At 44.3% G+C, this 27,765-nt stretch overlaps 2 protein-coding genes across 3 annotated transcripts in view; one reads left to right on the forward strand and one right to left on the reverse strand.

Annotated features, from left to right (window-relative positions):
- Positions 1–1,884: 1,884 nt before the first annotated feature.
- CETN2 (centrin 2) lies at positions 1,885–6,070 on the reverse strand. 2 transcript variants are annotated; one of them, XM_055438425.2, is made up of 5 exons: positions 5,972–6,070; positions 4,910–5,068; positions 4,522–4,650; positions 2,919–3,056; positions 1,885–2,500 (listed from the first exon to the last, which is right to left on the reverse strand). In XM_055438425.2, exons 1-5 carry the CDS (start codon positions 6,068–6,070, stop codon positions 2,411–2,413), a joined length of 615 nt encoding a protein of 204 aa, XP_055294400.1. In that variant the 3' UTR covers positions 1,885–2,410. The 2 variants fall into 2 exon arrangements, with proteins under 2 accessions (XP_055294400.1, XP_055294401.1); XM_055438426.2 differs by lacking the exon at positions 5,972–6,070 and adding an exon at positions 5,853–5,875.
- Positions 6,071–6,219: 149 nt separating this feature from the next.
- Positions 6,220–27,765, forward strand: part of NSDHL (NAD(P) dependent 3-beta-hydroxysteroid dehydrogenase NSDHL) — a 28,898-nt gene continuing 7,352 nt past the window's right edge. Inside the window, exons 1-4 of the mRNA XM_055438424.2 lie at positions 6,220–6,373; positions 13,029–13,128; positions 17,065–17,223; positions 26,455–26,601. Coding sequence (XP_055294399.2) covers positions 13,072–13,128; positions 17,065–17,223; positions 26,455–26,601 — 363 coding nt within the window. The 5' untranslated portion in view covers positions 6,220–6,373; positions 13,029–13,071. The remainder of the gene's footprint in view (positions 6,374–13,028; positions 13,129–17,064; positions 17,224–26,454; positions 26,602–27,765) is intronic.

Below are 27,765 nucleotides of genomic sequence, written 5' to 3' on the forward strand. Positions count from 1 at the left end.
AGATACCTTGTCTCTCCCTCCCTATCCACCCCCACACTGCCCAGTTTACCCAACCACTCCCTCTACACCTTCTGGGCCAGCTTCGCATGAACTAACCTCTACTCTCTTCTCTTTTCACTGGCCTCACCTACCATCCCCTCCAGCTAACTGACCCCAGCCTCCTCTCTGTCCACAGCTCCCTACCCCCTTGCAGCTCTCTTCTGCCATGAACTGGCCCCAGATCCTTCTCCATCCCCATCTTTCTGACCCTCCACTGAGCAACTGCACAGATTTGGTAAGAACATTACATGTGTCCTTATCCTTAGGGCTTCCCTGGTGGCTCAGAGGTAAAGTGTCTGCCTGCAATGCAGGAGACCTGGGTTTGATCCCTGGGTCAGGAAGATCCCCTGGAGAAGGAAATGGTAACCCATTCCAGTACTCTTGCCTGGAAAATTCTGTGGGCTACAATCCATGGGGTCGCAAAGAGTCAGACATGACTAAGCGACTTCACTTTCACTATCCTTTGGGATAACATGTTACTTGCCACTCTCCCTTCCTCCAAGAAATTCTGACTGTATTTCATTTAGGAGAACATTAGTCAGAAGGAGATAAGAATGTTTCCAGAGTGACAGTTAGCAGTGAAATGGCAAGTGGGGCCTACTATTTTCACTCCTTTCTAATACTGTATGTCTTTTATCAGATCATATGCCTCTTATTAAAAAACAGCAATATGATGAAGGTCAAATCCTCACAGGAAATGCTGTCAACTCAACTGTGGGGACAGTAATTATAAAAGCTTCACGGACCCACATTTAACAAAAAGCTTGTGACAAACACAACAAAGTAATGAGTGAGAATGAATCCTTCTGAAATGCCTCCTTCTCAGACACTATAAATCCAGGCCTTTGTTGTTAAGTTTTCACTGAACCGCCCAATGATTTTGAGTTAAGCAGAACTCTCCTCCCTACAGACAAGAAGCTTGGGGTGCCCAGAGAAGTAGCCTGCAGCAAACTACACAGCCAGGAAGAGGTGGAGCCCACGTGAGAACCCTGCTCCAAGGCTCCCCCCACATCTCAGTGTTTCTCAAGGAGCAGTCCCTCCAGGATGCTACTGTCCAGAGACAAGGCCTGGGGTCACTCCTCTTTAACACACAGCACACACAGGGTTGCTAGTTCAAATATAGGACACCCAGGTAAATTGATCTGAATTTCAGATCAATGATGAATAAACAACAAAATGGCCAAATGGGATATACTTATACTAGAAAAAATTTGATCAGAAATTCAAATTGACCTAGGTGTCCTCTTTTTATTGGCTAAATCGGGCAACCCTCTCCAGGATTAGAATGCCCTACCAGAAGTCTGAAACCCACATGAGGCTAAATGTTGGTCATTTTTCATTCCTCCTCATCCCTTCTTACTCCCCACCTTCAGTCTGGGGCAGAGACTTTAATGCCATCTGCCAGGATTTCTCTTGTAGTTCATCCCAATAGGGCCAAGAGGGAGCTGGACAAGGTCACTGGACCCAACCCACACTGAGATTCTGAGACACCACCCAGCAAATCAACTGACAAGAGGTTGGCTAAGCTCTACCTACTGTCATAATCAGCTGGCTCTCACCAATTTGTCCCAAGCACAAATTACCAGTAAGACCCCTTTCCAGCTGTACACTTTGCCAAAACTCTTCTTAGGGCATCGTTTAGGCTGATGCAAAATGATCAACTAATTTCACAAACTGACAGGTTCCCAAGGCAAAAACCAATTCATGTCAGTAGGAAAGGGTTATTTTGTTTTCTGTTCTCGGGCTGGCAAGGAGTTTGGGATCTACCAGCCTGCCTTCAACAAAATGATTTAGAAGCTGAACTTATAGTCAAGGCTAAAGAACTCATCCTTAGAGAAAAAGAGCTCAAATAAGAAAGGCTTTATTTGAAGATAAAACAAATAGCCCATACATACACACACACACATCCAAATACAAGCAATAGTTCACTGGGTTTTATAAAAGAGAAAGCTGCACTCAGGTGTCAATTAAAATTGGAACCATTGAAGAGATGCTCCCTGCTTGTGGTGACATGGGTACGTGTGCTTGAGAAGAAGTTGTTTGGCGGTGGCATAAATGTGGGAATGCAGGACAAGAGTTAAGCGATACAAGGAAGAATGGCAGGTGGGTGAAAGCTCAAAGACCCTTTTCTCCATTCTAACATGCTTTTGTTCTGCCTTGGGGAATTAAAGCAGTCACCCGGGCACCTCACAAAGAACCTCAATTTCAAAGAACATTTTCAAAAGTTGAAAATAGATTTAGAGTTGTTACTAAAGTTATACCGAGACATCAGTGGGGAAAAATAATTTACATTTTCAAAAACCAGGCTTCACACAACGGCAGGCACTAAACCGAGTTCCCTGTGCTCATGGTAGAAAAGCTGAGACTGATCTTAATAAAGGCTCGTCTTCTTCATGATGCGCAGGAACTCCTGCTCATTGACTTCTCCGTCTCCATCTCGATCAGCTTCATCAATCATTTCCTGCAGGACAGGAAGGATTCCACTTACAGCAATTCATAAATGGAATGAAAGTGTGACTAAGTAATCAGCTTTCATAATGATGCACGAATAGACAATGTGGTCTACCTGCTGCAAATGGGCTGACTTTTATAATAAGTTTGGTTCCTTAAAAGTCATTTGAAAACCAAGTCATACTTTGCCACATGTGCATCGCCTAGAAAGCAGCTCAAAAGCCGCCCTGACTAGGGAGATTCCTAAAACCTAAAACTATCCACGGGTATATTTTTCTAGGAGCAACGTCCATAGGTTTGTACCACTAGAAAAAGAGAAATTAAGTAGTCAGCAGAGTGACAAGAGAACACTCGTTTTTCTTCAAATGTAACCAGAGCAAATGGAACTCAAAAAAGTCACACGGGGTTCCAGGCTGAGCATCACAAACCTGCAGCTCCTCGTCAGAGAGGTTCTCACCCAACTCCTTGGCCACACGTTTGAGGTTTTTGAACGATATCTTCCCAGTCTCATCATCATCAAAGAGCTTGAAGGCTTTCAGGATTTCTTCTTTGGTATCCTTCTCAGACTTAACAAGCAGAACATAAAACACATGACAACAGGGAGACACTCCTGATTCATATTGACTTGATTCATATTGACCCCACCACTGCCCATCCCCTCTGCCCTGCCCGGATGTCACATGGATCTTGGTGACAGCCTCCATGACTACAGGTGCTGGGTCACAGAAGATCACACAGCAACCAGGGCAGAAAAAGAAGATAAACAATGAAATTATTACAAACCCAGAGGCTAAAAAGGAAATATAAAGGTTTGCATTTAGAACATTTTCTGTACAAACCAAAGAGAAATTAGATTTGTTTTTAAATTATGGGAACGGAAGGTGGAGTTAGACTTAGGGGAAATATACTGTTTAAGCTGCTAGAAGAGGGATCTTCTTGGTGGGGATGGAGGGGAAGGAAGGAAAAAAAAGGCTATTTCATTTGTTATGAGATCACAAAGTGTTACTGGGATCCCCAGTGCTCTAACAGAGGAAAAGAGTAAAATCTCCAAGAGCTCCAACTTCAAATATTCCTGAAAGTTAGCTAAAGATAGTGAGAGCTCCTAATAAGAGCAATCTGGGAACCAACTCTGAATGCACGACAGCTTTACTAGGTTATTACAGAATGTTAAGCTTCCTGAACTCTTAAATCAGTCCCTGAAGAAAAACATAGATGTGATCAGATGATTTCAAAGCAACAGGATTATTAGAGGAACAGGCCTCTGCATTGGGAGGCTCACCTGACACACTGATGGAGCTACTTTTCCACAGGCCAGTAGAATGTAGATGAGCCAAACGAAGGAGGAGCCAGGAGGCCAAAGAGAAATGGACCAAAGGGAACACCTTTCCTATGTGGGACACTCAGGGGACTGAGGGTGACAGGTGAGGTGACATCTCAGCATCTCTCTGGACCATTTGGAGACCAGAGAATGGGTGAGTTCAACCTTGGAAGTGGTGAAAGATCAAATCCTCACTGCGGTAAAAAAAAAAAAAAACAACACAGCCTCAGGCTGAGGCTATCCAGAATACTAACAAATGGGAGAGGAAAGAATTTCAAGCTTTAAAGTACAGGGACTTTGCCTTGTCAAAATGCGAGACACTGCAATATTACTAGTACTATTAAAGGTTTTACTGCTTGTGCTTATCACACTGACATACTGGTTGGAGAAAGCAAAAAAAGTGACAGCCCGTCCCCTCTGCCCTGCCTGGATGTCACATGGTCTTGGTGACAGCCTCCATGACAACAGGTACTGGGTCACAGAAGATCACACTTTTACTTCTTTGCAGACAGTAAAATGATTTTGACTTTGTGGCCTTGAAAAAAGCCAAGTAGAACCTAAACATCCTAGTTCTCAGTCACAGATACTCTCTTTTATCAGCTGAACTCTCCAGTCTGCATTAACTTTTTTTCAGTGAAGACATTTTCATATCTAGATTCAAATTTGTCCACCATTATTGGTGGAAAATATGCTGATCATCTTAGCTAACTTACCATTTTCTGAGTCATCACAGTCAAAAAGTCACTAAAGTTCATTTTTCCTGTCCCTTCCTTATCAATTTCGCTTATCATTTTCTTGATCTCTTCTTTCTTCGGTTCAAAGCCCAGCGCCCTCATTGCCACCTACAATGAAAATAGGATCATCTTAACACGCACATCTAAACCCAGGAGCAGAACCAATGACAGTGCTGACAGCATTAAGCCAGCCTTTGCTACAATCCTGTTAAAATGAATAGGAATCACTATAACATTAACCAAATTGATTTGTGCACTTAATATTATTTAATAATTCTTGAGGTAAAAAAAGACAGGAAAACACAGCACAGAAGACAAAGAGGCAGAGGAAGTTCGAGGCAGCAGAGCAGGAATATACAGAGCTTGCCTTAAGTTCCTTAACGTCAATTGTCCCAGTTCCATCAGCATCAAAGAGATCAAAGGCTTCTCGAATTTCCTGTTTCTGCTCTTCGGTAAGCTCGGGTTTAGGACTCGTCCTTTTTCGCTGGGTAGTTGATGCCATGTTTGCCTTCTTAAAGTTAGAGGCCTTTATAAGTTTTACAAACACAGAAGCAAAATATTATGTAATAAAGTCCACATTTTACAAAAAAAACCAGTTACAACCATATCTAATTAAAACAGTTTATACCAACGGATTCAAAACTGCTTAACAGGAGAGATATCAGGGTTTGCTGGAAAGAGCAATAAATCTTTCTATGCACGGTCTGTCCCTCCTTCTCTACTATTGTTTGTACAAGCAAGGAGATCCCTTCTTCTTTTGGACCTCTCTTATTGAAAATCATTCCCAAAGAGAGTTAGCGAAGGAGCTGACTGTGGACAACTGTACGGATAATCAGTTCTCCCAATTTGGGGATCCTTAATTTTAAAAAGGTCCTAGAACGCTGCTCCACTTTGCTCGAATTTCTCCGATTTTCTGATTACTTCTAGGTTTGGCCAAATATTACTAAGGTAAGATGTATATTCTGTCAATATAGAATAATAAAATTCAATTCTCTTAGTACACCTGAGCCTTCTCCAAGAAGCTCAAAGCGTTTCCCTAAGTCCCTATATTTAACAATTACACATTAACAACCAAACAATAAACTCCTCCCCATCTCCGTGCAGAAACTTTTGGTAGAGGCGGCCAGGAGGCCACAGTCTGAGACTGGTCGCGGCCTCCGGAGAATCCGAGTCTTTTTTGCCCAGGGACGGTCTCCGAAGGGGCTGGAGAAGGCCAGGGGAACCCGAAGTGGGGGCGGGGACGGCTGTGGCTGAAGGGGAGGCAGTGGCGAATCACAGGCCCAGCAGGACGGCAGCCATCCCTACCCTACCCTTCGGCGAAAGCTCTCAGAGAAGCCAAGAACCGCGTAGGAGAGGCGGCGGGGCCCTGCAAGGCCTGAGAAGGGCTCAGCCTCTGAATGAGGGGCTCGAAACCAAGGCAAGCACTCACCATCCCGGACGGACTCCACTTCCCGTTGTTACGGCAACCGACGTACACACCGACTAGGCACCGTTCCCTCCGCCCTGAGCGCGTGACCTCGCTCCCCATTGGCGGACCGCTAGCCGCCGCTCCCCATTGGCCCAGGGCTGGGGTGGGTGGGGCTAACCCCGATGAACACCCGGCACAGGGCGGGGGTGGTACTCTCGCGGCCCAGCCTCATTGGGCAGGATCACGCCGCGAGCGCAGATTAGCGGAGCCAGCGCCGAACTGAGCCAATCCGCTTGGTGGAGGAGCCTCGGCAGATCCTCGGCTCACACGGGCGGGGAGAAAGAGGTGGCTACTGGCAGCTCGAGCTCTAAGGGTGCAGGCTGTGGACACGCTGGGGCCAACCAGCGGGGCGCCTACGGACCGGTAAGGGTTGCGACCTCACCCTTGTGTAGGTGACAGGACTAGAAGGCAAGGGATTGGGTGGGACGATCCGGGACGGGGACTTCCTGGTCTGACCTGAGACTTGAGTTAGGGTCCGAGGGGCCAGAGAAGACCTAAGCTTTCGTGTTGGAGCAGACGCTGTACCCACGGGGCATCTGAGATCCAAAAAAGGGAAGGGACGTGCCGAGCCTTGTCGCAGAGGTTCGAACGTCTGGGACTTAGACGCCTAATCAAGCCGAGGCTCTTTCTTTGAGCGTGTGCGTTCAAGAGCACTCCCCACCCCCGAAGTCGATTCCAAGACAGGATCACTTTAGTTCTTACCTGACTAAAAGCAGCCTGGGAAGGTGACCTCGGGGCCTGAGAACGGACTTTGAAGGGAGTGAAGGAAGCATGAGTGCACGGGAGGGGGCAGATCTCTCATCACTTACCTGCTTCCCCTCTGGGCGTTGGCACAATATTTAGGGAGACAGCGAACCAGAGCAGACATTTCTCAGGCTGAAAAAAAGCCTGAGGTTTATTGACATTTATTAAACGAAAATGTTCTCTGACCTTCTGCCCTTTACCCTCTTCGAGCATAAACCAGTTTCACAACCTTTCGGTCATATTTGACTCTTTTCCTGCCCCTTTCCCATTTACCAGCCTTCAAGTTCTATTCATTTTTCCACCTCTGCTGCTCCTCTCCCACTTAAGGCCTTCAGCAGCAACCACCCTATGAGTGCAGGGCAGAGTTCTGACCGTGATCTGCAAGGCCCTTCCTGATGGGCTTCCTCTTCCCTGGCTCCGTTCAGCCCCTGAATGGATTCAAATGTGCAGACTCACTCCTGCCTTCGAACTTCTGCTCCAGCTGCCCCTTCTGCATGCTTCCTCCACTTTTCCTCCTGTAGGTCTTTGTTCTACTATCACCTTTCTCAGTGAACCCCCACTGAGCACCCTCTTTAGCACTGCAGCTGCCAGGACACCCAAACTCCTCACCCTGCTCTCCTTTATCCTGAAAAATGAAATATTTCCTGCCATATCAATAAACAAAGGATGTCATGGGTTGGTGAACCCTGAGGGAATTTAGGAAAGAAAGAATACCTGCCATCTAGCAGCCATCAGACTGCAGCCACCCTATGGTGAGCCTTGAGGAAACAGGAAACCAGCCCCAGATATGCTGAGATGCAAATCAAAAGAATGATTTCGGTGAGCCCAGACTCTTTCATATCTTGCATATTCCCATACACAGAAAAGCGCTAAATTCCTTAACTTGAGATGTCTAGTTTTCTTTAACTATAATGTTTTTTTTTTTCAAGAGGAGACTTATGTTTACTTATGGCTGATTTACATTGTTGTATGGCAGAAGCCAACATAATATTGTAAAGCAATTATCCTCAAATTTAAAAAAAAGATAAATGAATACTAGGAATACAATGTACAGCACAATACATGTAATTAACACTGTTGTATGTTATATATTCAAATTGTTAAAGAGTAAATTCTAAGGGTTCTTACCACAATGAAAAAGTTTTTCTTTTTTTTCAAAAATTTTGTATCTATGTGAGATGATGGGTCCACTAAACTTATTGTAATAATCATTTCATGATGTATATAAGTCAAGACATTCTGTTGCGCATCTTAAATTTATACAGTGTTGTTTGTCAATTATATTTTATTTATTTATTTATTTTAATTGGAGGCTAATTACTTTACAATATTGTATTGGTTTTGCCATACATTGACATGAATCCACCCCAGGTGTACATGTGTTCCCCATCTTGAACCCCCCTCCCTCCTCCCTCCCCATCCCATCCCTCTGGTTCATCCCAGTACACCAGCCCCGAGCATCCTGCCCCATGCATTGAACCTGGACTGGCGATTTGTTTCACATATGATAATACACATGTTTCAATGACATTCTCCCAAATCATCCCACCCTCGCCCTCTCCCACAGAGTCCCAAAGACTGTTCTATACATCTGTGTCTCTTTTGCTGTCTCGTATACAGGGTTATCGTTATCATCTTTCTAAATTCCATATATATGCGTTAGTATACTGTATTGGTGTTTTTCTTTCTGGCTTACTTCACTCTGTATAATAGGCTCTAGTTTCGTCCACCTCATTAGAACTGATTCAAATGCATTCTTTTTAATGGCTGAGTAATACTCCATTGTGTATATGCACCAAAGCTTTCTTATCCATTCGTCTGCAGATGGACACCTAGGTTGCTTCCATGTCCTGGCTATTATAAACAGTGCTGCGATGAACTTTGGGGTACATGTGTTTCTTTCAATTCTGGTTTCCTTGGTGTGTATGCCCAGGAGTGCGATTGCTGGGTCATCCGTTATATCTCAATAAATCTGGTAATGGCTTCAGATTCCATGGGTCCAGGTCTCAATCCTGCAAGACCGCTCTCCCTCCTACTTTAGACATCAGTCACAAGCCCAGGTTATCACCGTGGTTCTGACCAACCAGCTTTAAGTCCGTTCAGTTCAGTTCGGTTTTGTCACTCAGTCATGTCTGACTCCATGGACTGCATCACACCAGGCCTCCCTATCCATCACCAACTCCTGGAGTTTACTCAAACTCATGTCCATTGAATCGGTGATGCCATCCAGCCATCTCATCCTCTGTCGTCCCCTTCTCCTCCCACCTTCAATCTTTCCCAGCATCGGGGTCTTTTCCAATGAGTCAGTTCTTCACATCAGGTGGCCAAAGTACTGGTACAGCTTCAGCATCAGTCCTTCCAATGATTATTCAGTACTGATTTCCTGTAGGATGGACTGGTTGGGTCTCCTTGCAGTCCAAGGGACTCTCAAGAGTTAAGTCTTCTCCACGCTGTAGCCAGAGTGATATGACACTCACCCTTGGTTTCAACTTCCAAAGCCTCCCGCATCTCCCATAGGGTGATTCCTTAGCGTGACACACAGCACCTGCACGTTCTGAACTTTGCTGTCAATCTGACTTCAATCTCACTTTGTCACAACTTGTCGCAGAACAGGCTGGCCGTGCCAACGCCTCATGCTTCCCACCCCTTGCCTTGGAATATCTCTCAGGTCACCCACCTCTTCTTTGACTCATGCCTCCAGGGATTTAGAACCTGACTCAGGGATCGCCTCCCTGCCTGGGCTTACTCTCATCAGAACTCACAGGCACTTCTGCAATGTTCTGCTAAGCCTGTGTCCCACCCCAGATGCTGGGCTCCCTGAAGGTTGATGCTGTGCCTTCTGCAGGTTCTATTTGGCAGTGGCCTTGTAAAGGTGGAGGAATGAGCTGGCACCAGAGTGCTTTTCTACACCTTTTTTTAAAAGTTGCAGCTCCCTTTTTATCCTTGGGGCTTGTACTTACAGCCACTGAGGTCAGCAGAAAGATTCCTGCTCTATGGTTGAGGCCTCTCAGACCAGCTGCTGCAGCACAGTTCAACCCATACTGTATTCTGGACTCCTTGCTGGCCCTCCAGGGGCTCACCCCCAGCAAGCCAAGATGGACAAGCCAAGATGAGCGGGGGCTGGGGGGAGTGGGGAGCCTAAAGCTGTGTACAGTGTTAGAATGAAAACAGAAACCAGTGCTGAGGTGCTGAGGAAGCTGCTAGTCTTGCCTGGAGAGGGGGAGGACGTTTCTCAGAGGTGACAGATGAGTGAGGCCTTGAAGGCTGCAGAGCTGCTCACCATGAAAAGAACAGGGAGCAGCACCTCCAGGTGGAGGGAACAGCATAAGCTGAAGCTCTCAGACAGGCTGCTGATTTTGTCAGCAGATTCAAAGCCAGGGCCTTTCTGTCCTAAAAGTCAACAGACTAGTGGAGAGATGAATGAGTGGCAGAAACGACAAGATGGAGCTGATTGAGTCCTTTGGAGAAGTAGGGGGAAGCCTTCGATCCTGTTGGCCTTTTTCTTGTGCAAACAGGCGTCTTCTTGCCACAGAGGAGGGTATCGAGCTTGTGGCGGCCACATTGGAGCCTCCTGCACTGACCAAGCACAGGAGCAGGCCAGACCCTGACTACCTCAGCACACTCCTCTGAGCTGCTCTGGGTTTCCCCTTTACAAAGAGCCTCATCTCTCATGTTTGTGAAGGAGAGAGCACTTGTCTCTCTCTTCCTGGTTGGAAATGGACAGACTCTTCTGTCCTTTTGTCTCCAGGACTCGGTGGCTGGGGACTGGTCCCAGCAGGAAGGCAGCCATGGGCTCACTCCCTTCTCTCTGTATTTAATCCCAGTAGAGCCAGGTGCTTGAGTTTCACTCTTAAAAGCTGAGTCTCTTTTCCTAGATGCCTTTTAGCCTAAGACCTTGTCCCAGTGTGTCCAGAGGAATAAAGGCATACATACTGGTTTTAATTCTGAGATCTGCAATTTTAAAGGATGGTTTTAATTCAGAGACCTGCAGTTTTAAAGGGAAAAGACTTGAGGCTTCTGCTGTGTGATCTGTAACAATCCCAGCTCCTAGAATGTTGCTCTTTAGGGTCTTATTTTCCCATTCACAGAATTCTTATGAATATATTTATAATAAAATAGAACTGAAAATTTCCCATTTTAAACATTTTTGAGTATACAGTTCAGTGGCATTAAGTGGGTTCACATTGTCCTGCAACCATCCCAGCCATTCTTCTCCAGACCTCTTTCATCTTGTAGAACTGAAACACTATACCGACTTAGCATCACTCCCCAATTCCCTGCCTCCTTCCAGGCCCTGGCACCCACCACTGTATTTTCTGTGTCTAAGAATTTGACTACTCTAGGGACATCATACAAGTACACTCCTTCCTTTTGTGTCTGGCTTCTTTCACTTAGTATAATGTGTCCAAAGTTCTTATTTCACTTAGCATAAGTTCATCCATGTTGTAGGGTATATCAGAATGTCTCTTTTTTAATTGTTATTTTATTGTTGCAAGAACAGGGCTTCCTTGATGGTTCAGTTGGTAAAGAATCTGCCTGCAAAGCAGGAGACCCTGGTTTGATTCTTGGGTCGGGAAGATCCACTGGAGAAGGGATAGGCTACCCACTCCAGTATTCTTGGGCTTTCCTTGTGGCTTAGCTGGTAAAAAATCTGCCTCCAATGCAGAAGACGTGGGTTTGATCCCTGGGTTAGGAAGACCCCCTGGAGAAGGAAAAGGCTACCCACTCCAGTTTTCTGACCTGGAGAATTCCATGGACTGTATAGTCCATGGGGTCGCAAAGACTCAGACACAACTGAGTGACTTTCACTTCCAAGGACAGGGAAGATGAGATCCACCGTATTAACAAATGTTTGAATGTACAATAGATTGTTGATTGTAGGTACAATGTACAGCAGACTAGAGCTTACTCATATTGCTTAACTGAAACTTTCTACCCACTGATCAGTACTTGCCCCTCTTCCCCTCTGCCAGCCAGCCCCTGGCAACCACAATTCAGCTCTTTGACTCTGTGAATTTGACTACTTGAGATACTTCATATGAGTGGAATCACACAGTATTTGTCTTTCTATGATGGCTTATTTCACTTGATATAATGTTCTCAAAGTTCATCTGCATCTCATATTGTGGAATTTCCTCCTTTGTTAAGGCTTCATAGTGTTCTGTTGTATTTATATACCACATTTTCATTATCCATTCATCCATCAATGAACACTTAGATTGTTTCCATCTTGGCTATTGTAAATAGTGCTGCAAAGAGTTTAAGAGTACTCATATCTCTTCAAGATTCTAGCTTCGGTTCTTTTGAATATATACCCAGAATTGGAGTTGCTTAGATCATATGTACTTCAGTGGTTCTATTTTAATTTTTGAAGGAACCTCCATACTGTTTTTCACAGCAGCTGCATTGTTTTTGCATTTAGTGTACAGAAGTTCCAATTTCTCCATATCCATGCCAACGCTTATCTTTCAACTTTTTGATAATAGCCATCCTGATAGTGGTGAAGTGGTATCTCATTGTAGTTTTGATTTACATTTCCCTGATAATTAATGCCATGGAGCATTTTTTTCATTTATCTGTTGGCCATCTATGTGTCTTCTTTGGAGAGGTGTCTATTCAAGTCCTTTTGTAACTGGAGGGTCACCACCATACTCTGACCACTTCCCAGGGGGTTTCTAATGGGCCAAGACACTCTGAGTTCTATGCATGGTCAGGATGGCTTTAATTCCACCAAGGAGGAGAGCTCCATCTCTTCTTATTCTTCTTCCTCCCAGCATCCCATGCCCTGGTATCATGGGGATGAGCAGTGAGTCTGTTTTATTGAGCTGCAGCAAAGATAAATGGCTTGAGCAGATTGATACACTTTCTGGCAGTGCCGGGACTGGAATCTGGGCCTCCATTTTGTGCATTTCTCTACTGATTGACACTAGAGAAATAGAGAGTGATTAAAGCGCATGAGTGCTGTGGGAAAAGCTGTGATGCCAGAGATTGTCTTTTCATTGTAACTGATGAATGGGGTTATTTCAGTGGCTTCCCATTCTGCCTCTAGTCCAAGTATATGGTAGTGATTTATGGGCCCACCCAGGCCCATATCAGAGGACAGTCTGCATCCCAGGAATGTTCCCTGAGTGCTTCTTCCAGCAGCTTCAGCTACAGTTGAGCACTCTGAAAACTCAGAGGTGGGGAGGGGGATGTTATCCACACAACACACTAACAGCTAAAAGATGTTTCAGTTTATATAACATAAATGTCTGCCTCTAAATATGTTTTTAAGGAGACAAACGTTGATTGCAGACAGGGCCACATTTGGAGTGAAAATGGAACAAGCAGCTGGTGAGCCAACAAGAACGTGTTTGACAGAAGACATTCCAAAAGTGAGTACTGACACAAAAAAGGTTAACCAAAACCAGATAAGGGAAAAGTCTAGCACGTACATAACAGCATGCCATTGAAACATAGCTGTGGGTTACCCATATTAAATTAATTAGTGTTGAGTAAGTGTTTCTTTATAGAAGATATGTCGTTATTTAAGGCATCAATTACTGCTCTGTAACAAACCCTATCAGAACTTAGCAGTTTAAAACAACACCCATTTCTTTGTTCTCAGTTCTGCAGGTTGGGCTGGGCCCAGCTTGTGGTGAGGAGTGGGGGTTCCTTCACTGGTCTGCCCTGGGCTCGCACACACAGTTGCAGTCATGGGGTCCCTGAGGTATATGTTCCAGGCAGCCTCACTCACACAAGTGGCAGTAACTACTGCCTGTCACCTCAGTGCCCTCATGTGGCCTCCAGCAGGTTAGACTGTGCTTCTGGGTATAATCACAGAAGCGTTCCCAGGGCCAGCAAGGGCACTAGCAAGGCCTCCTAAACGCTAACCTCGCCAGTGTCAGAAGGGCCTTGAAGGAATTGTCAGGCCTCCTGGAGACACTTTACAAAGATCTATGAAGGGAGGGTTCATTACACTTTCAGTGAACTAACACTTCAGACATGAAATCACACCGGGGTAAAATGTGTTCATATCAGATGTTACTTAATCAGAGCTTCTCACGAGGTTGCCACAGATCACATTGGTTTTAGTGTACAGCTCAGAGTAAGGCCTTCTCTGTAATTGAGGATTAATCTGAAATTCTAGTGCTCAGACAAACCACCAGAGGTCCGTGCCATCTGTAGTTCATTTGTGTGCATCAGTTGCTGATACTCAGCAACTAAAAACAGTCTGGATTAGGATGGTGGTTTTTTTCTCATCAATTGACTTTATAGGAAGTAAAAGTTAACACATTTAAACTACTATAATAAAAAGAACAGTTTCATCCTAACTTACACATGCATTCTGTGTAAGACTTCTCTGAGAAAAGAGCCCACGGCTAATGACAAGGGAAAACAGAAAAGATTGGAAGAAACCTAGGGACCTACAACATTCTGTTATCTCCAGATCATTTTTCAATGAAGTAGTTTTTCTAGATGGCTTTCTTCCCTATTCTTAAAACAGTCTCCAAGGTGTTGATTGTTTAACTCCCCGCAATAACCCATTCTTGGGTCTCACTGCCTGTTTCCAATCTGGAATTTCATTCTTATTTATTAGTACATATTCCTTCTTGTCTGTGGGACCCACTTGAACCGCATCATCTTTCATGGCCATGAAAAGTAAGTGATGATTTAACATAATTCCTGTAACCGAGGACCATGGCCCATCACAATCTGACTTCTCTGGGGTAAATGCCAGCTGTGTTCTCATTGTTATAAAACTCTCTCTGGCATAGCCGCTGACCCATGCTTTCCAGGCAATATGGGTGCAACATTTCAATATAAGAATCCACATCACTCTGTCAAAGAGAGAATTACTTTAAAATCATGAAATGAAATTGTACTGGACAAACAGCATTGTAAGTCAACTGTACTCCAATAAATGTTTTTAAAAAACAAATCAATAAAAAAGAAATTGTACTAGATATGATAGCAAGGTTATTTGATTTTTCTTAAATTAGACTGTCAACCTTTTGAAGCAATTTGTAACTTTTGACTCCAAATACTGTAAACAAGAGACTCTGAACTCTTTTGGAGTTATTCTAAAAAGCTGCCTTTGCCTGTGCAGCTGACTTGGGGAGAGCAGGAAGAGAAGGAACTGCCAAAAGGGAGATCGAGTGGGATTTGTGGATTTCATTTGCCTATGCGCTGGGCGTGCGTTAGAAATTTTAGTAAGGGTGTAAGTAATGTAGTATGCTGTGATACATGGCTCTTGAGAGTTCCTTGAACTTCTAGGAGATCCAACCAGTCCATTCTAAGGGAGATCAGTCCTGGGTGTTCACTGGAAGGACAGATGCTGAAGCTCAAACTCCAATACTTTGGCCACCTCATGCGACGAGTTGACTCACTGGAAAAGACTCTGATGCTGGGAGGGATCGGGGGCAGGAGGAGAAGGGGACGACAGAGAATGAGATGGCTGGATGGCATCACCAACTCGATGGATGTGAGTTTGAGTGAACTCCGGGAGTTGGTGATGGACAGGGAGGCCTGGCATGCTGCAATTCATGGGGTCGCAAAGAGTCGGACACGACTGAGTGACTGAACGGAACTGATGATATATGGCAGTCATCGAAGCATAGACAACAGTGGGCTTGAAAGATACTTTGGTGGGGAGGGCAGCATAGTGAGGCTGACTCTGTCAGGAGATTATGAATGCCTGAACAAATGATATGACACTTCAGAGCCATCTCCATTGCAGGTGGGATGCCAGGTTGAGGGGGGCAGCTCTATAGAAGAGGCTCTGGCTCCCCTATAGTCTCCTGCATGTCTCACTTACATAGGTATTTAAGGAATACATAGCAGGTTGGTTGGTTGATTTTTTAATCAGCAGAATTTCTTTAAAATTTCTACTTTCTATCCCCAACTTTGATTTACTATATATAAGTTCAGAGAAAAATGGGGCTTTGTCATCTTAAGGAACCCCAGATATGGTTTTAGAAAGACCCCAAGGAGGAAAGGTATAACAAGTCCTCCTCCGGGGCCCCTTGTAGCCAGCTTCATCAGCGTGCACCAGCTACAGGTTTGCATCAACTCCCTGGAGTCAGAATATTTAAGTCCTGCATGTGGTGCTCTGTCCTTCCATTATCCCCAGTTAACAGAGTTGGAATTTAGCCACAAGAGTATATGGGTTGTTGTTCAGTCGCTCAGTCATGCCTGACTCTTTGTGACCCCATGGACTGCAGCACGCTAGGCTTCCCTGTCCTTCACTATCACGCAGAGTTTCCTCAAACTCATGTGCACTGATGCCATCCAGCCATCTCATCCTCTGTCGTCCCCTTCTCCTCCCACCTTCAATTTTTCCCAGCATCGGGGTCTTTTCCAGTGAGTCAGTTCTTCACATCAGGTGGCCAAAGTATTGGAGTTTCAGCTTCAGCATCAGTCCTTCCAATGAATATTCAGGACTGATTTCCTTTCGGATGGACTGGTTGGATCTCCTTGCAGTACAAGGGACTCTCAAGAGTCTTCTCCAGCAGCACAGTCTGAAGGCATTTTGCATGATGTATCTGTGTTGCAGAGCTGAAATGCAAGCATCATAGCTTTCACCTAATATGTCAACTTCCTCAGAGCTCAGAGAAGGGAAAGCAAAGCCCTGGGCCTGGCCAATGAACAGCTCACTGATCCTCCCTGCATCCCCACCAGGAGATCCCATCAGGCAACAGCAGTCTTAGATGGATGTGCTAAGGGGAGAAGGGTTTAGGTAATGAACCCAAAGCCACAGAGCCCAGCCCTGTAGTGGTTGGAGAGCAAAGGGGCCTTACTTTTCCCTGCAAGTATGGAAACTCTACTTTCTTTTTTCTGATGTTCTAAGTGCACACTGTCAATTGAGCGGATGGCATGTTTGGATATTTTTTGGTGTGTGTGTGTGTGTGATTTGTTTTTTGCTTTAAAAGAGCAAGAAGATATCACTTTGGTGGGGGTGGGGGGTGGGCACACAATGCGGCTTGTAAAATCCTAGTTCCCTGATCAGGGATTGAACTCAGGCCACCACAGCGAAAGTGTCAAGTCCTAACCTCTGGACAGCCAGGGAACTTTCCTCAGGTCATCCAGTGTGACCAAAGTCTGCCTCAGTATCATTTGCTATCTCTTTCCTCCTTACTAATCCCAGGAGAGAAGGTTGCCATGGGCGATAAAACACCAGAATTATTTAAAACTTCAAACTTGATTCAAGAAAAGTTTCAAACTAAGAGATGGACCTGCTATTTCAGCAGCTCATGGTGTGTGAATCCAGGGTCTTAGGGCTTCCAGTTGTCAGCACACCCTTACCCTCTGCCATCTCTCTCTTTCTACAGGACAAGAGGTGCACAGTGATTGGAGGCTGTGGGTTCCTGGGTCAGCACATGGTGGAGCAGTTGCTAACAAGAGGCTATGCTGTCAATGTATTTGACATTCGGCAAGGGTTTGACAACCCTCGCGTGCAGTTTTTCCTGGGTGACCTTTGCAGCCAACAGGTAACAGACCATTTAGCCTTGCCCAGGCCCCTTGAAGGGAGACCACCAGACTTCCCCTGCTCAGAGGCCAGTCAAGTTGTTGTTTCCAAAACAGAATTTTTTTTTAATTGTGAAGTTATATGAAAGAATTTAACACATACATCTATTGTTACTAGTGAGAATCAGTAACTGTTATTTCTGTCACTATTACTGCACTCTGCACAGGTAGTTCAAAAGCAACCATGGCCAATACATAAGTGAGTGGTGGCAGCTGCGTACCAATAAAACTTTATTGACAAAATGTCCACAGGCTGTAGTGTGCCGACTGCTACTCCAGAGTATATATCCAAAAGTGAAATTGCTGGGTTTTGTGTTTCTTTTTTTTTTTAAATAATTTGTATTTGTTTGTGTGGTTATTTATTTATGGCTGTGCTGGGTCTTCACTGCTGCTCGGGCTTTTCTCTGGTTTTGGTGAGCGGGAGTTGCTCCTTATTGTGGTGCACATGCTTCTCATTGCACTGGCTTGTGGAACAGGAGCTCTGGAGTACAGGCTTCAGTAGTTACTGTTCCGGGGCTCTAGAGCGCAGGCTCAGTAGTTGAGGCCCACGGGCTTAGTTGCTCCACAGTCATGTGGGATATTCCCCCAACCAGGGATTGAACCTGTGTCTCCTACATCGGCAGGTGGATTCTTTGCCATTGAGGCACCAGGTACTCCCTGGGCTTTGTCTTTCTGCATAACACTTGGCATAGTTGATATATTCTGTGTCAACTTAGGTATCTGTCCCCCCAGCCAGAGAACATGCGCTCCATGAAGGCAGCTCCCCTTCAAACCACTCCCCCCAACTCCCATGCTATCGTTGCTATTTCCCCCTCACTCAGAAATGCTAGTTTTGCTGCAGGTTGCATTCTAGGATTACAATCCTCCTCCCCCACCTCCTCCCCTATTGCTCAATCTGAGCATTTTATTTTTTTGGTTGCTCTGCAAGGGTCACAGAATCCTCGTTCTCAGACCAGGGATTGAACCCAGGCTCCCTGCACTGGAAACACAGAGTCCCAACCACTGGACCAGCAGGGAATTGCCTCTTTTTACTTTTTTAATGTGGGTACTACAAACTTAAAAGTCATGTCTATGCTTTGTATCATATGTCTAGTGGAATAAAGGGATAAAGGCTGGATCTGATTCTGGTTTGGTTTTTTTCCTTTGGGGCATCATGGATTGATACCCCAATAGCAATAAGCATTTGTAGTACTCAGATTTTACTTTCTATACACCATTGCCCATAAAATGAATCAGGGGTCTTTGGGAAAATATCCTATTCAGGAATTGGGAGCAGAGGTAGGTAGTACAAGGTGAGCCTGGGACATTTTTCTTAGGACGAAACTAACAAAGTACTCAAAAATTAATTTAGAACATGTTAAAAGGATACAGGAACAAATTTGAAGAGCCTCTACTGGCCAAATTTGGGACATTTTGAGCCTCATGAAAGATAATAGTAGTGGATTGTATGAATTGAACAATAATCCCTGCATCCATAGAATTACTGAAAAAAAGATTACAGAGGAATGCCAAGTAGAGAAGTAAAAATGAAAGCTAAAATTAAAAGTTCACCATTTTTGTTTAGTCACTCAGCTGTGTCCAACTCTTTTGCAACCCCAAGAATTGTAGCCTGCTGCGGGTTGGGGTTGGGGGAAGGCTTAAAAGAGAGGATATATATATATGTATAAAATTATGGCTGATTCACATTGTTGTATGACAGAAACCAACACAACATTGTAAAGCAATTTATTCCAATTAAAAAATAAAATTTAAAAACATTTTACCAATTTGCAAGTAGCATGTTAATAAGTTGTTCCAAGTGAGGATCACCACTGAATGCTGAAATCAATTGGTGGAAGGTTGCTGAGGAGTAAGATATTCACAGGATCTCTAATGATCACCCCATAGATTACTTTTTGATTGCTCAGAGAGAAAGATACTTTTTTGATGGCCCAAATCTGGCAGCCATCACCTTAACCAAATGATTGGATCAACATTACCAACAATGTGACAAACTGCCATCTTGATCCTACTAGGGTGATGCCCTGAGAAGGCATGATGTCACTGGTGTGATGTTCTTGCCAAAAGTATTAAGACTTAATCTAATCATGAAGAAGATTACCAATTCTTAGAACAGACCTGGGGTAGACTTGAAAGGCAGAGTGGCATACTATGTGCAGCTTACTCTCAAATGGTTTCAAAGAAAAAATCATGTCTACATAGAGAAAGTTGTGGCAAAATGCTAGTAATCAGTGTATCTAGGGACATAATTCATGGTTTTCTTTTGGCAATGTTAGTATCTATTGATCATTCCTAGATTTTATTATTAATACTTAGTTAAGATTTCACAAAATCGTAGTAGTAGTGTTAGTCTCTCAGTTGTATCCAACTCTTTGAAACCCATGGACTGTAACCCACCAGTTCCTCTGTCCGTGGAATTCTCCAGGAAAGAATAATGGAGTGGATTGTCATTCCCTTCTCCAGTGGATCTTCCTGACCCAGGGATCAAACCCAGGTCTCCTGCATTGCACACAGATTCTTTACTATCTGAGCTACAGGAAAGCTTCACAAAATGTCAAAAAATGGTAACATGCTACTATTCTCTCTCTATGCCTTAGCCTAAGTCTCTGTACCTTTTTTCAGTTCAGTTCAGGCTCTCAGTCATGTCTGACTCTTTACGACCCCATGGACTGCAGCATGCCAGGTCTTCCTGTCCATCACCAACTCCCGAACTCATGTCCATTGAGTTGGTGATGCCATCGAACCATCTCATCCTCTGTCGTCCCCTTCTCCTCCAGCCTTCAATGTTGCCCAGCATCAGGGTCTTTTCCAGGCAGTCAGTTCTTTGCATCAGGTGGCCAAAGTATTGGAGCTTCAGCTTCATGATCAGTCCTTCCAATGAATATTCAGGACTGATTTCCTTTTGGATGAAGTGGTTGGATCTCCTTGATATACAAAGGACTCTCAAGAGTCTTCTCCAGCACCACAGTTCAAAAGCATCAATTCTTTGGTGCTCAGCTTTCTTTATACCCCAACTCTGACATACATACATGACTACTGGAAAAACCATAGCCTTGACTAGATGGACATTTGTTGGCAAAGTAATGTCTCTGCTTTTTAATATGCTTTCTAAGTTGGTCATAGCTTTTCTTTCAAGGAACAAGCATCTTTCCATTTCGTGGCTGCAGTCACCATCTGCAGTGAATTTGGAGCCCCCCAAAATAAAGTCTGACACTGTTCCCACTGTTTCCCCATCTGTTTGCCATGAAGTGATGGGACCAGATGACATCATCTTACTTTTCTGAATGTAGAGTTTTAAGCCAACTTTTTCACTCTCCTCTTTCACTTTCATCAAGAGGCATTTTAGTTCTTCGCTTTCTGCCGTAAAGGTGGTGTCATATGCATATTTGAGGTTATTGATATTTCTCCCGACAGACTTAATTCCAGCTTGTGCTTCATCCAGCCCAGCATTTCTCATGATGTTCTATGCATATAAGTTAAATAAGGAGGGTGACAATATACAACCTTGACATACTCCTTTTCCTATTTGGAACCAGTCTGTCGTTCCATGTCCAGTTCTAACTGTTTCTTCCTGACATACAGGTTTCTCAAGAGGCAGGTCAGGTGGTCTCGTATTCCCATCTCTTTCAGAATTTTCCACAGTTTATTGTGATCCACACAGTCAAAGGCTTTGGCATAGTCAATGAAGCAGAAATAGATGTTTTTCTGGAACTCTCTTGCTTTCTCCATGGTCAAGCGGATGTTGGCAATTTGATCCCTGGTTCCTCTGCCTTTTCTAAAACCAGCTTGAACATCTGAAGTTCATGGTTCATGTATTGCTGAAGCCTGGCTTGGAGAATTTTGAGCATGACTTTACTAGCGTGTGAGATGAGTGCAATTGTGCGGTAGTTTGAGCATTCTTTGTCATTACCTTCTTTGGGATTGGAATGAAGACTGACCTCTTCCAGTCCTGTGGCCACTGCTGAGTTTTCCAAACTTGCTTGCATATTGAGTGCAGCACTTTCACAGTATCATCTTTCAGGATTTGAAATAGTTCAACTGGAATTCCATCACCTCCACTAGCTTTGTTCGTAGTGATGCTTTCTAAGGCCCACTTGACTTCACATTCCAAGATGTCTGGCTCTAGGTCAGTGATCACACCATCGTGATTATCTTGGTTGTGATTATCTTTTTTGTACAATTCTTCTGTGTATTCTTGCCACCTCTTCTTAATATCTTCTGCTTCTGTTAGGTCCATACCATTTCTGTCCTTTATCGAGCCCATCTTTGCATGAAATGTTCCCTTGGAATCTCTAGTTTTCTTGAACAGCTCTCTAGTCTTTCCCATTCTGTTGTTTTCCTCTATTTCTTTGCATTGATCACTGAGGAAGGCTTTCTTATCTCTCCTTGCTATTCTTTGGAACTCTGCATTCAGATGCTTATATCTTTCCTTTTCTCCTTTGCTTTTCACTTCTCTTATTTTCACAGCTATTTGTAAGGCCTCCTCAGACAGCCATTTTGCTTTTTTGTATTTCTTTTCCATGGGGATGGTCTTAATCCCTGTCTCCTGTACAATGTCATGAACCTCGGTCCAGGGTTCATCATGCACTCTATCTATCAGATCTAGTTCCTTAAATCTATTTCTCACTTTCACTGTATAATCATAAGGGATTTGATTTAGATCATATCTGAATGGCCTAGTGGTTTTCCCTACTTTCTTCAGTTTAAGTCTGAATTTGGCAATAAGGAGTTCATGATCTGAGCCACAGTCAGCTCCTGGTCTTGTTTTTCCTAACTGTATAGAGCTTCTCCATCTTTGGCTGCAAAGAATATAATCAATCTGATTTTGGTGTTGACCATCCCTGGGGCCAAACTATGGTGTACAGACTTGGAGTACAGAATGAAGCAGGGCAAAGGCTAATAGAGTTCTGCCAAGAGAACACACTGGTCATAGCAAACACCCTCTTCCAACAACACAAGATAAGACTCTACACATGGATATCACCAGATGATCAACACCGAAATCAGATTGATTATATTCTTTGCAGCCAAAGATGGAGAAGCTCTATACAGTCAGCAAAAACAAGACCGGGAGCTGACTGTGGCTCAGATCATGAATTCCTTATTGGCAAATTCAGACTTAAATTGAAGAAAGTAGGCAAAACCACTAGACCATTCAGGTATGACCTAAATCAAACCCCTTATGACTATACAGTGGAAGTGACAAATAGATTTAAGGGATTAGATCTGATACCATGCCTGATGAACTAGGGGTGGAGGTTCGTGACATTGTACACGAGACAGGAATCACGACCATCCCCATGGAAAAGAAATGCGAAAAAGCAAAATGGCTATCTGAGGAGGACTTCCAAATAGCTGAGAAAAGAAGAGAAGTGAGAAGCAAAGGAGAACAGGAAAGATATGCCCACTTGAATGCAGAGTTCCAAAGAATAGCAAGGAGAGATAAGAAAGCCTTCCTCAGCAATTGATGCAAAGAGATAGAGGAAAACAATAGAATGGGAAAAACTAGAGATCTCTTCAAGAAAATTAGAGATACCAAGGGAACATTTCATGCAAAGATGGGCTCAATAAAGGATAGAAATGTTATGGACCTAACAGAAGCAGAGGATATTAAGAAGAGGTGGCAAGAATACACAGAAAAACTGTACAAAAAAGATCTTCAAGACCCAGATAATCACGATGGTGTGATCACTGACCTAGAGCCAGACATTCTGGAATGTGAAGTCAAGTGGGCCTTAGGAAACATCACTATGAACAAAGCTAGTGAAGGTGATGGAATTCCAGTTGAGTTATTTCAAATCCTGAAAGAAGATGCTGTGAAAGTGCTGCACTCAATATGTCAGCAAATCTGGAAAACTCAACAGTGGCCACAGGACTGGAAAAAGTTAGTTTTCATTCCAATCCCAAAGAAAGGGAATGCCAAAGAATGCTCAAACTACCGCAAAATTGCACTCATCTCACACGCTAGTAAATTCATGCTCAAAATTCTCCAAGCCAGGCTTCAGCAATATGTGAACTGTGAACTTCCAGATGTTCAAGCTGGTTTTAGAAAAGGCAGAGGCACCAGAGATCAAATTACTAACATCCGTTGGATCATCAAAAAAGCAAGAGAGTTCCAGAACAACATCTACTTCTGCTTTATTGACTACACTAAAGCCTTTGACTGTGTGGATCACAGGAAACTCTGGAAAATTCTTCAAGAAATGGGAACACCAGACCACCTGACCTGCCTCGTGAGAAACCTGTATGCAGGTCAGGAAGCAACAGTTAGAACTGGACATGGAACAACAGACTGGTTCCAAATAGGAAAAGGCGTACGTCAAGGTTGTATATTGTCACCCTGCTTATTTAACTTATATGCAGAGTACATCATATGAAACGCTGGGCTGGAGGAAGCACAAGCTGGAATCAAGATTGCTGGGAGAAATATCAATAACCTCAAATATGCAGATGACACCACCCTTATGGCAGAAAGTAAAGAACTAAAATGCCTCTTGATGAAAGTGAAAGAGGAGAGTGAAAAAGTTGGCTTAAAGCTCAACATTCAGAAAACTAAGATAATGGCATCTGGTCCCATCACTTCATGTCAAATAGATGGGGAAACAGTGGGAACAGTGGCTGACTTTATTTTTTTGCGCTCCAAAATCACTGCAGATGGTGATTGCAGCCATGAAATTCAAAGACACTTACTCCTTTGAAAGAAAGTTAAGACCAACCTAGACAGCATATTAAAAAGCAGAGACATTACTTTGCAACCAAGGTCCATCTCGTCAATGCTATGGTTTTTCCAATAGTGACGTATGGATGTGAGTGTTGGACTATAAAGAAAACTGATCACCGAAGAATTGATGCTTTTGAACTGTGGTGCTGGAGAAGACTCTTGAGAGTCCCTTGGACTGCAAGGAGATCCAACCAGTTCATCCTAAAGGAGATCAGTCCTGGTTGTTCATTGGATGGACTGATGTTGAAGCTGAAACTCCAATACTTTGGCCACCTGATGCAAAGAGATGACTCACTGGAGAAGACCCTGATGCTTGGCAAGACTGAGGGCAGGAGGAGAAGGGGACGACAGAGGATGAGATGGTTGGATGGCATCACTGACTCGATGGACATGAGTTTGAGTGAACTCCGGGAGTTGGTGATGCACAGGGTGGCCTGGTGTGCTCGGTCCATGGGGTCACAAGAAGTTGGACACGCCTGAGTGACTTCACTGAATTGAAACTATGGTGGAGGTCATGAAGATAATGGCGACCTCCTTCAAAAGGTCCCGTGCAAGCACTGCTACACTCAGTGCCCCCAACCCTGCAGCAGGCTGCCGCTAACCCCTGCCTCTGCCATAGACTCCTGGACACTCATGGGCAAGACTGGGTCAGTCTCTTGTGGGGTCACTGCTCCTTTCTCCTGGGTCCTGGTGCACAAGGTTCTGTTTGTACGCTCCCAGAGTCTGTTTCCCCAGCCCTGTGTTAGTTCTGGCAGCTCTACGGTGGGTTAATGGTAACCTCCTCCAAGAGGGCCATACCCAAGTCTGCTGCACCCAGAACCCCTGTTCTGTGGCAGGCCACCGCTGACCCGTTCCTCCACAGGAGACGTTCAAACACAGTTCTGTCTCAGCTTCTGTGAGGTCTGTGGTCCTGGTGTGCACAAGGTTTGTTTGAGCCCTCTGAGTGTCTCTGGCGGGTATGGTGTTTGATTCTAAATGCCATTTCACCCCTCCTACCATTTTGCTAGGGCTTTTCCTTTGCCCTTGGATGTGGGTTATCACCTCACAGCCACTCCAACACTGTGCAGCCGCCACTCCAGAGCCTTTTTTCAATGCTAGACTCTATATGCCACTTTGCAAAAGGAATTCTTATTCTTCAGTTCAGTCGCTCAGTCATGTGTGACTCTTTGCAACCCCATGGACAGCAGCATGCCAGGCCTCCTTGTCTATCACCAATTCCTGGAGTTTAATCAAACTCATGTCCATTGTTGCCTGGAAAATCCCATGGACGGAGGAGCCTGGTAGGCTGCAGTCCATGGGGTCATGAAATTTCGGACACAACTGAGCGACTTCATTTTCACTTTCAGGCATTGGAGAAGGAAATGGCAACCCACTCCAGTGTTCTTGCCTGGAGAATCCCAGAATGGCAGAGTCTGGTGGGCTGCCGTCTATGGGGTCGCACAGAGTCAGACACGACTGAAGCGACTTAGCAGCAGCATGTCCATTGATGGGTGATGTCATCCAACTATCTCATCCTCTGTCATCCCCTTCTCCTCCCACCTTCAGTCTTACCCAGCATCAGGGTCTTTTCAAATGAGTCAGATCAGGTGGCCAAAGTATTAGAGTTTCAGCTTCAGCATCAGTCCTTCCAATGAATGTTCAGGACTGATCTCCTTTAGGATGGACTCGTTGGATCTCCTAGAAGTCCAGGGGATCCTCGAAAGTCTTCTCCAACACCACAGTTCAAAAGCATCAATTCTTCAGTGCTCAGCTTTCTTTATACTCCAACTCTCACATCCGTCCATGACTACTGCTGATCAAATTGTCCCGTCTTTCTTTTGTCAGTGGGGTTGTCTTCAAATTGGCTCTGGATTCCTTTTCATAGGACTTACTTTTTGGTGTGATAGGGTGTTCTTGGCTTATCTTGTCTGTTTCCGGCCCCAGATCTGCAATCAACCATTTCTCTCAGGAGCTCTGCTTCCCTGTAGCAATCCACCTCCAGTTACTCAGTTGTATGTCTAGTTTTACAGAAAGGATTCCTCCTGTGTATAGGATATTTACACTGTCTGTTGAAGTATGGGACTTTCATATGATGCATAATCTGTATCTATGGGCTCATCTTCCACAAGAGTTTTAACTCCAGGTGCCCTGGATTTTCCCACCCACCCGGCACCCACCATCCACCACCCATGAGGCACAAAGGCACAGATGTTGACTTTTTCTGGATCCCACAGGCTTCTCGTGCCCCAAACCAGTTTTTATTGGGGCCAAGGTAGTGGGGAGGGAGGTGGTTAAAGGGACAGTATGGTTTCTACCTCATATACTTCTGTGTCTTTGAATCTTTTACAGTGAGAATGTATTTCTATGTTGATTGGAGATTTATAAAAGGGCAAGACACCTTCATGCCCCAGATTGGAGACTGGGAATGTGAGGAGGCTGTTTACTTGTATAAAGGAGGAGTGATTTTTTTTTTTGGTCTTTGTTTGCTTTCCAGGACCTGTACCCAGCTCTGAAAGGTGTAAGCACAGTTTTCCACTGCGCATCGCCCCCACCATCCAGTAACAACAAGGAACTCTTTTATAGAGTGAATTACATTGGCACCAAGAATGTCATTGAAACTTGCAAAGAGGCTGGGGTTCAGGTAAGGGGAAGGCTGGAATGAGTGCTATCAAGAACGTATGATGGCTTTTCCCAAGTGCACTGAGGGCCAGGGCTTTTGTTCACTTCCTGGGCTAGCCAAGCCTGCTTCCTAAAGTGTTGCAAAGAACCTAAAATTTCAGCCCTAGGAGCAGCTGAGCAAACCATATGAAAACCCTAAGCCTTATTAGTCTTTGGTTAAAGAGTGACAAAATTTAGAAATTGCTTGTGTTTTTTGTTGTGCTTTAAAAAACATGTTTTTAATATAAATACTATATATATAAAACATAAAATTTACCATTTTAACCATTTTTAAGTGTACAGTTCAGTGGCATTAAGCACATTCGCATTGCTGTCAACCACCACCATCACCCATCTCCAGAACTTTTTCGTCTTCCTAAGGAGGCCGAAATCTCTACCAGTTAAACACTAACTCCCCGTCTCCCTGCCCCTGGCCCCCATCAGCCTGCTCTCTGTCTCTGTGGATTTGGCTACCCTCAGGACCCCACACAAGTGCAGTCATACCACACGCACCCTTTTGTGTCTGACTTACTTTACTTGGCATAACACCTTCCAGGTTCATCCATGCTGTAATGGGATCAACATTTCCTTCTTTTTTAAGGCTGAATAACAGCCTATTGGAGGGCTATGCTGCATTTTGTTTCTTCATTCATCCCTTGGTGGATTCCTGGGCTGTTTTGACTGTTGTGAATCATGCTGCTATGAACATGGGTATGCAAGTAATCTGCTCCACTTTCTGCCTTCACTTCTTTGGGGTAAATATCCAGGAGTGAAATTCCTGGATCATATAGTAATTCTGTGTTTAAGCTTTTATTTTTTTAATTAATTTATTTATTTTAATTGGAGGATAGTTATTTTACAATATCGTGATGGTTTTTGCCATACATCAACATGAATCAGCCACAGGTGCACATGTGTCCCCCATCCTGAATCCCCCTCCCAGCTCCCTCCCCACCCCATCCCTCTGAGTTGTCCCAGAGCAGCAGCTTTGAATGCGCTGCTTCATGCATCGAACTTATATTGGTCATTTATGTTACTTATGGTAATATACATGTTTCAATGCTATTCTCTCAAATCATCCCCCTCACCTTTTCCCACAGAGTCCAAAAGTCTGTTCTTTACATCTGTTTCTCTTTTGCTGTCTTGC

This window comes from Moschus berezovskii, chromosome X (genome assembly GCF_049115385.1).
Source record: "Moschus berezovskii isolate FMDL1 chromosome X, NW_MosBer_1.0, whole genome shotgun sequence".
In the NCBI taxonomy this organism is placed as follows: Eukaryota; Metazoa; Chordata; class Mammalia; order Artiodactyla; family Moschidae; genus Moschus; species Moschus berezovskii.

Excerpts from the sequence above, each read along its gene's own strand:
- CETN2 (XM_055438425.2), bottom strand. The coding sequence starts at position 6,070 with ATGGGGAGCGAGGTCACGCGCTCAGGGCGGAGGGAACGGTGCCTAGTC. Across the intron at positions 4,651-4,909 it reads TTGACGTTAAGGAACTTAAG|GTGGCAATGAGGGCGCTGGG; the intron begins GCAAGCTCTGTA and ends TTTTCATTGTAG. Across the intron at positions 2,501-2,918 it reads TCTCTGACGAGGAGCTGCAG|GAAATGATTGATGAAGCTGA; the intron begins GTTTGTGATGCT and ends CCTGTCCTGCAG.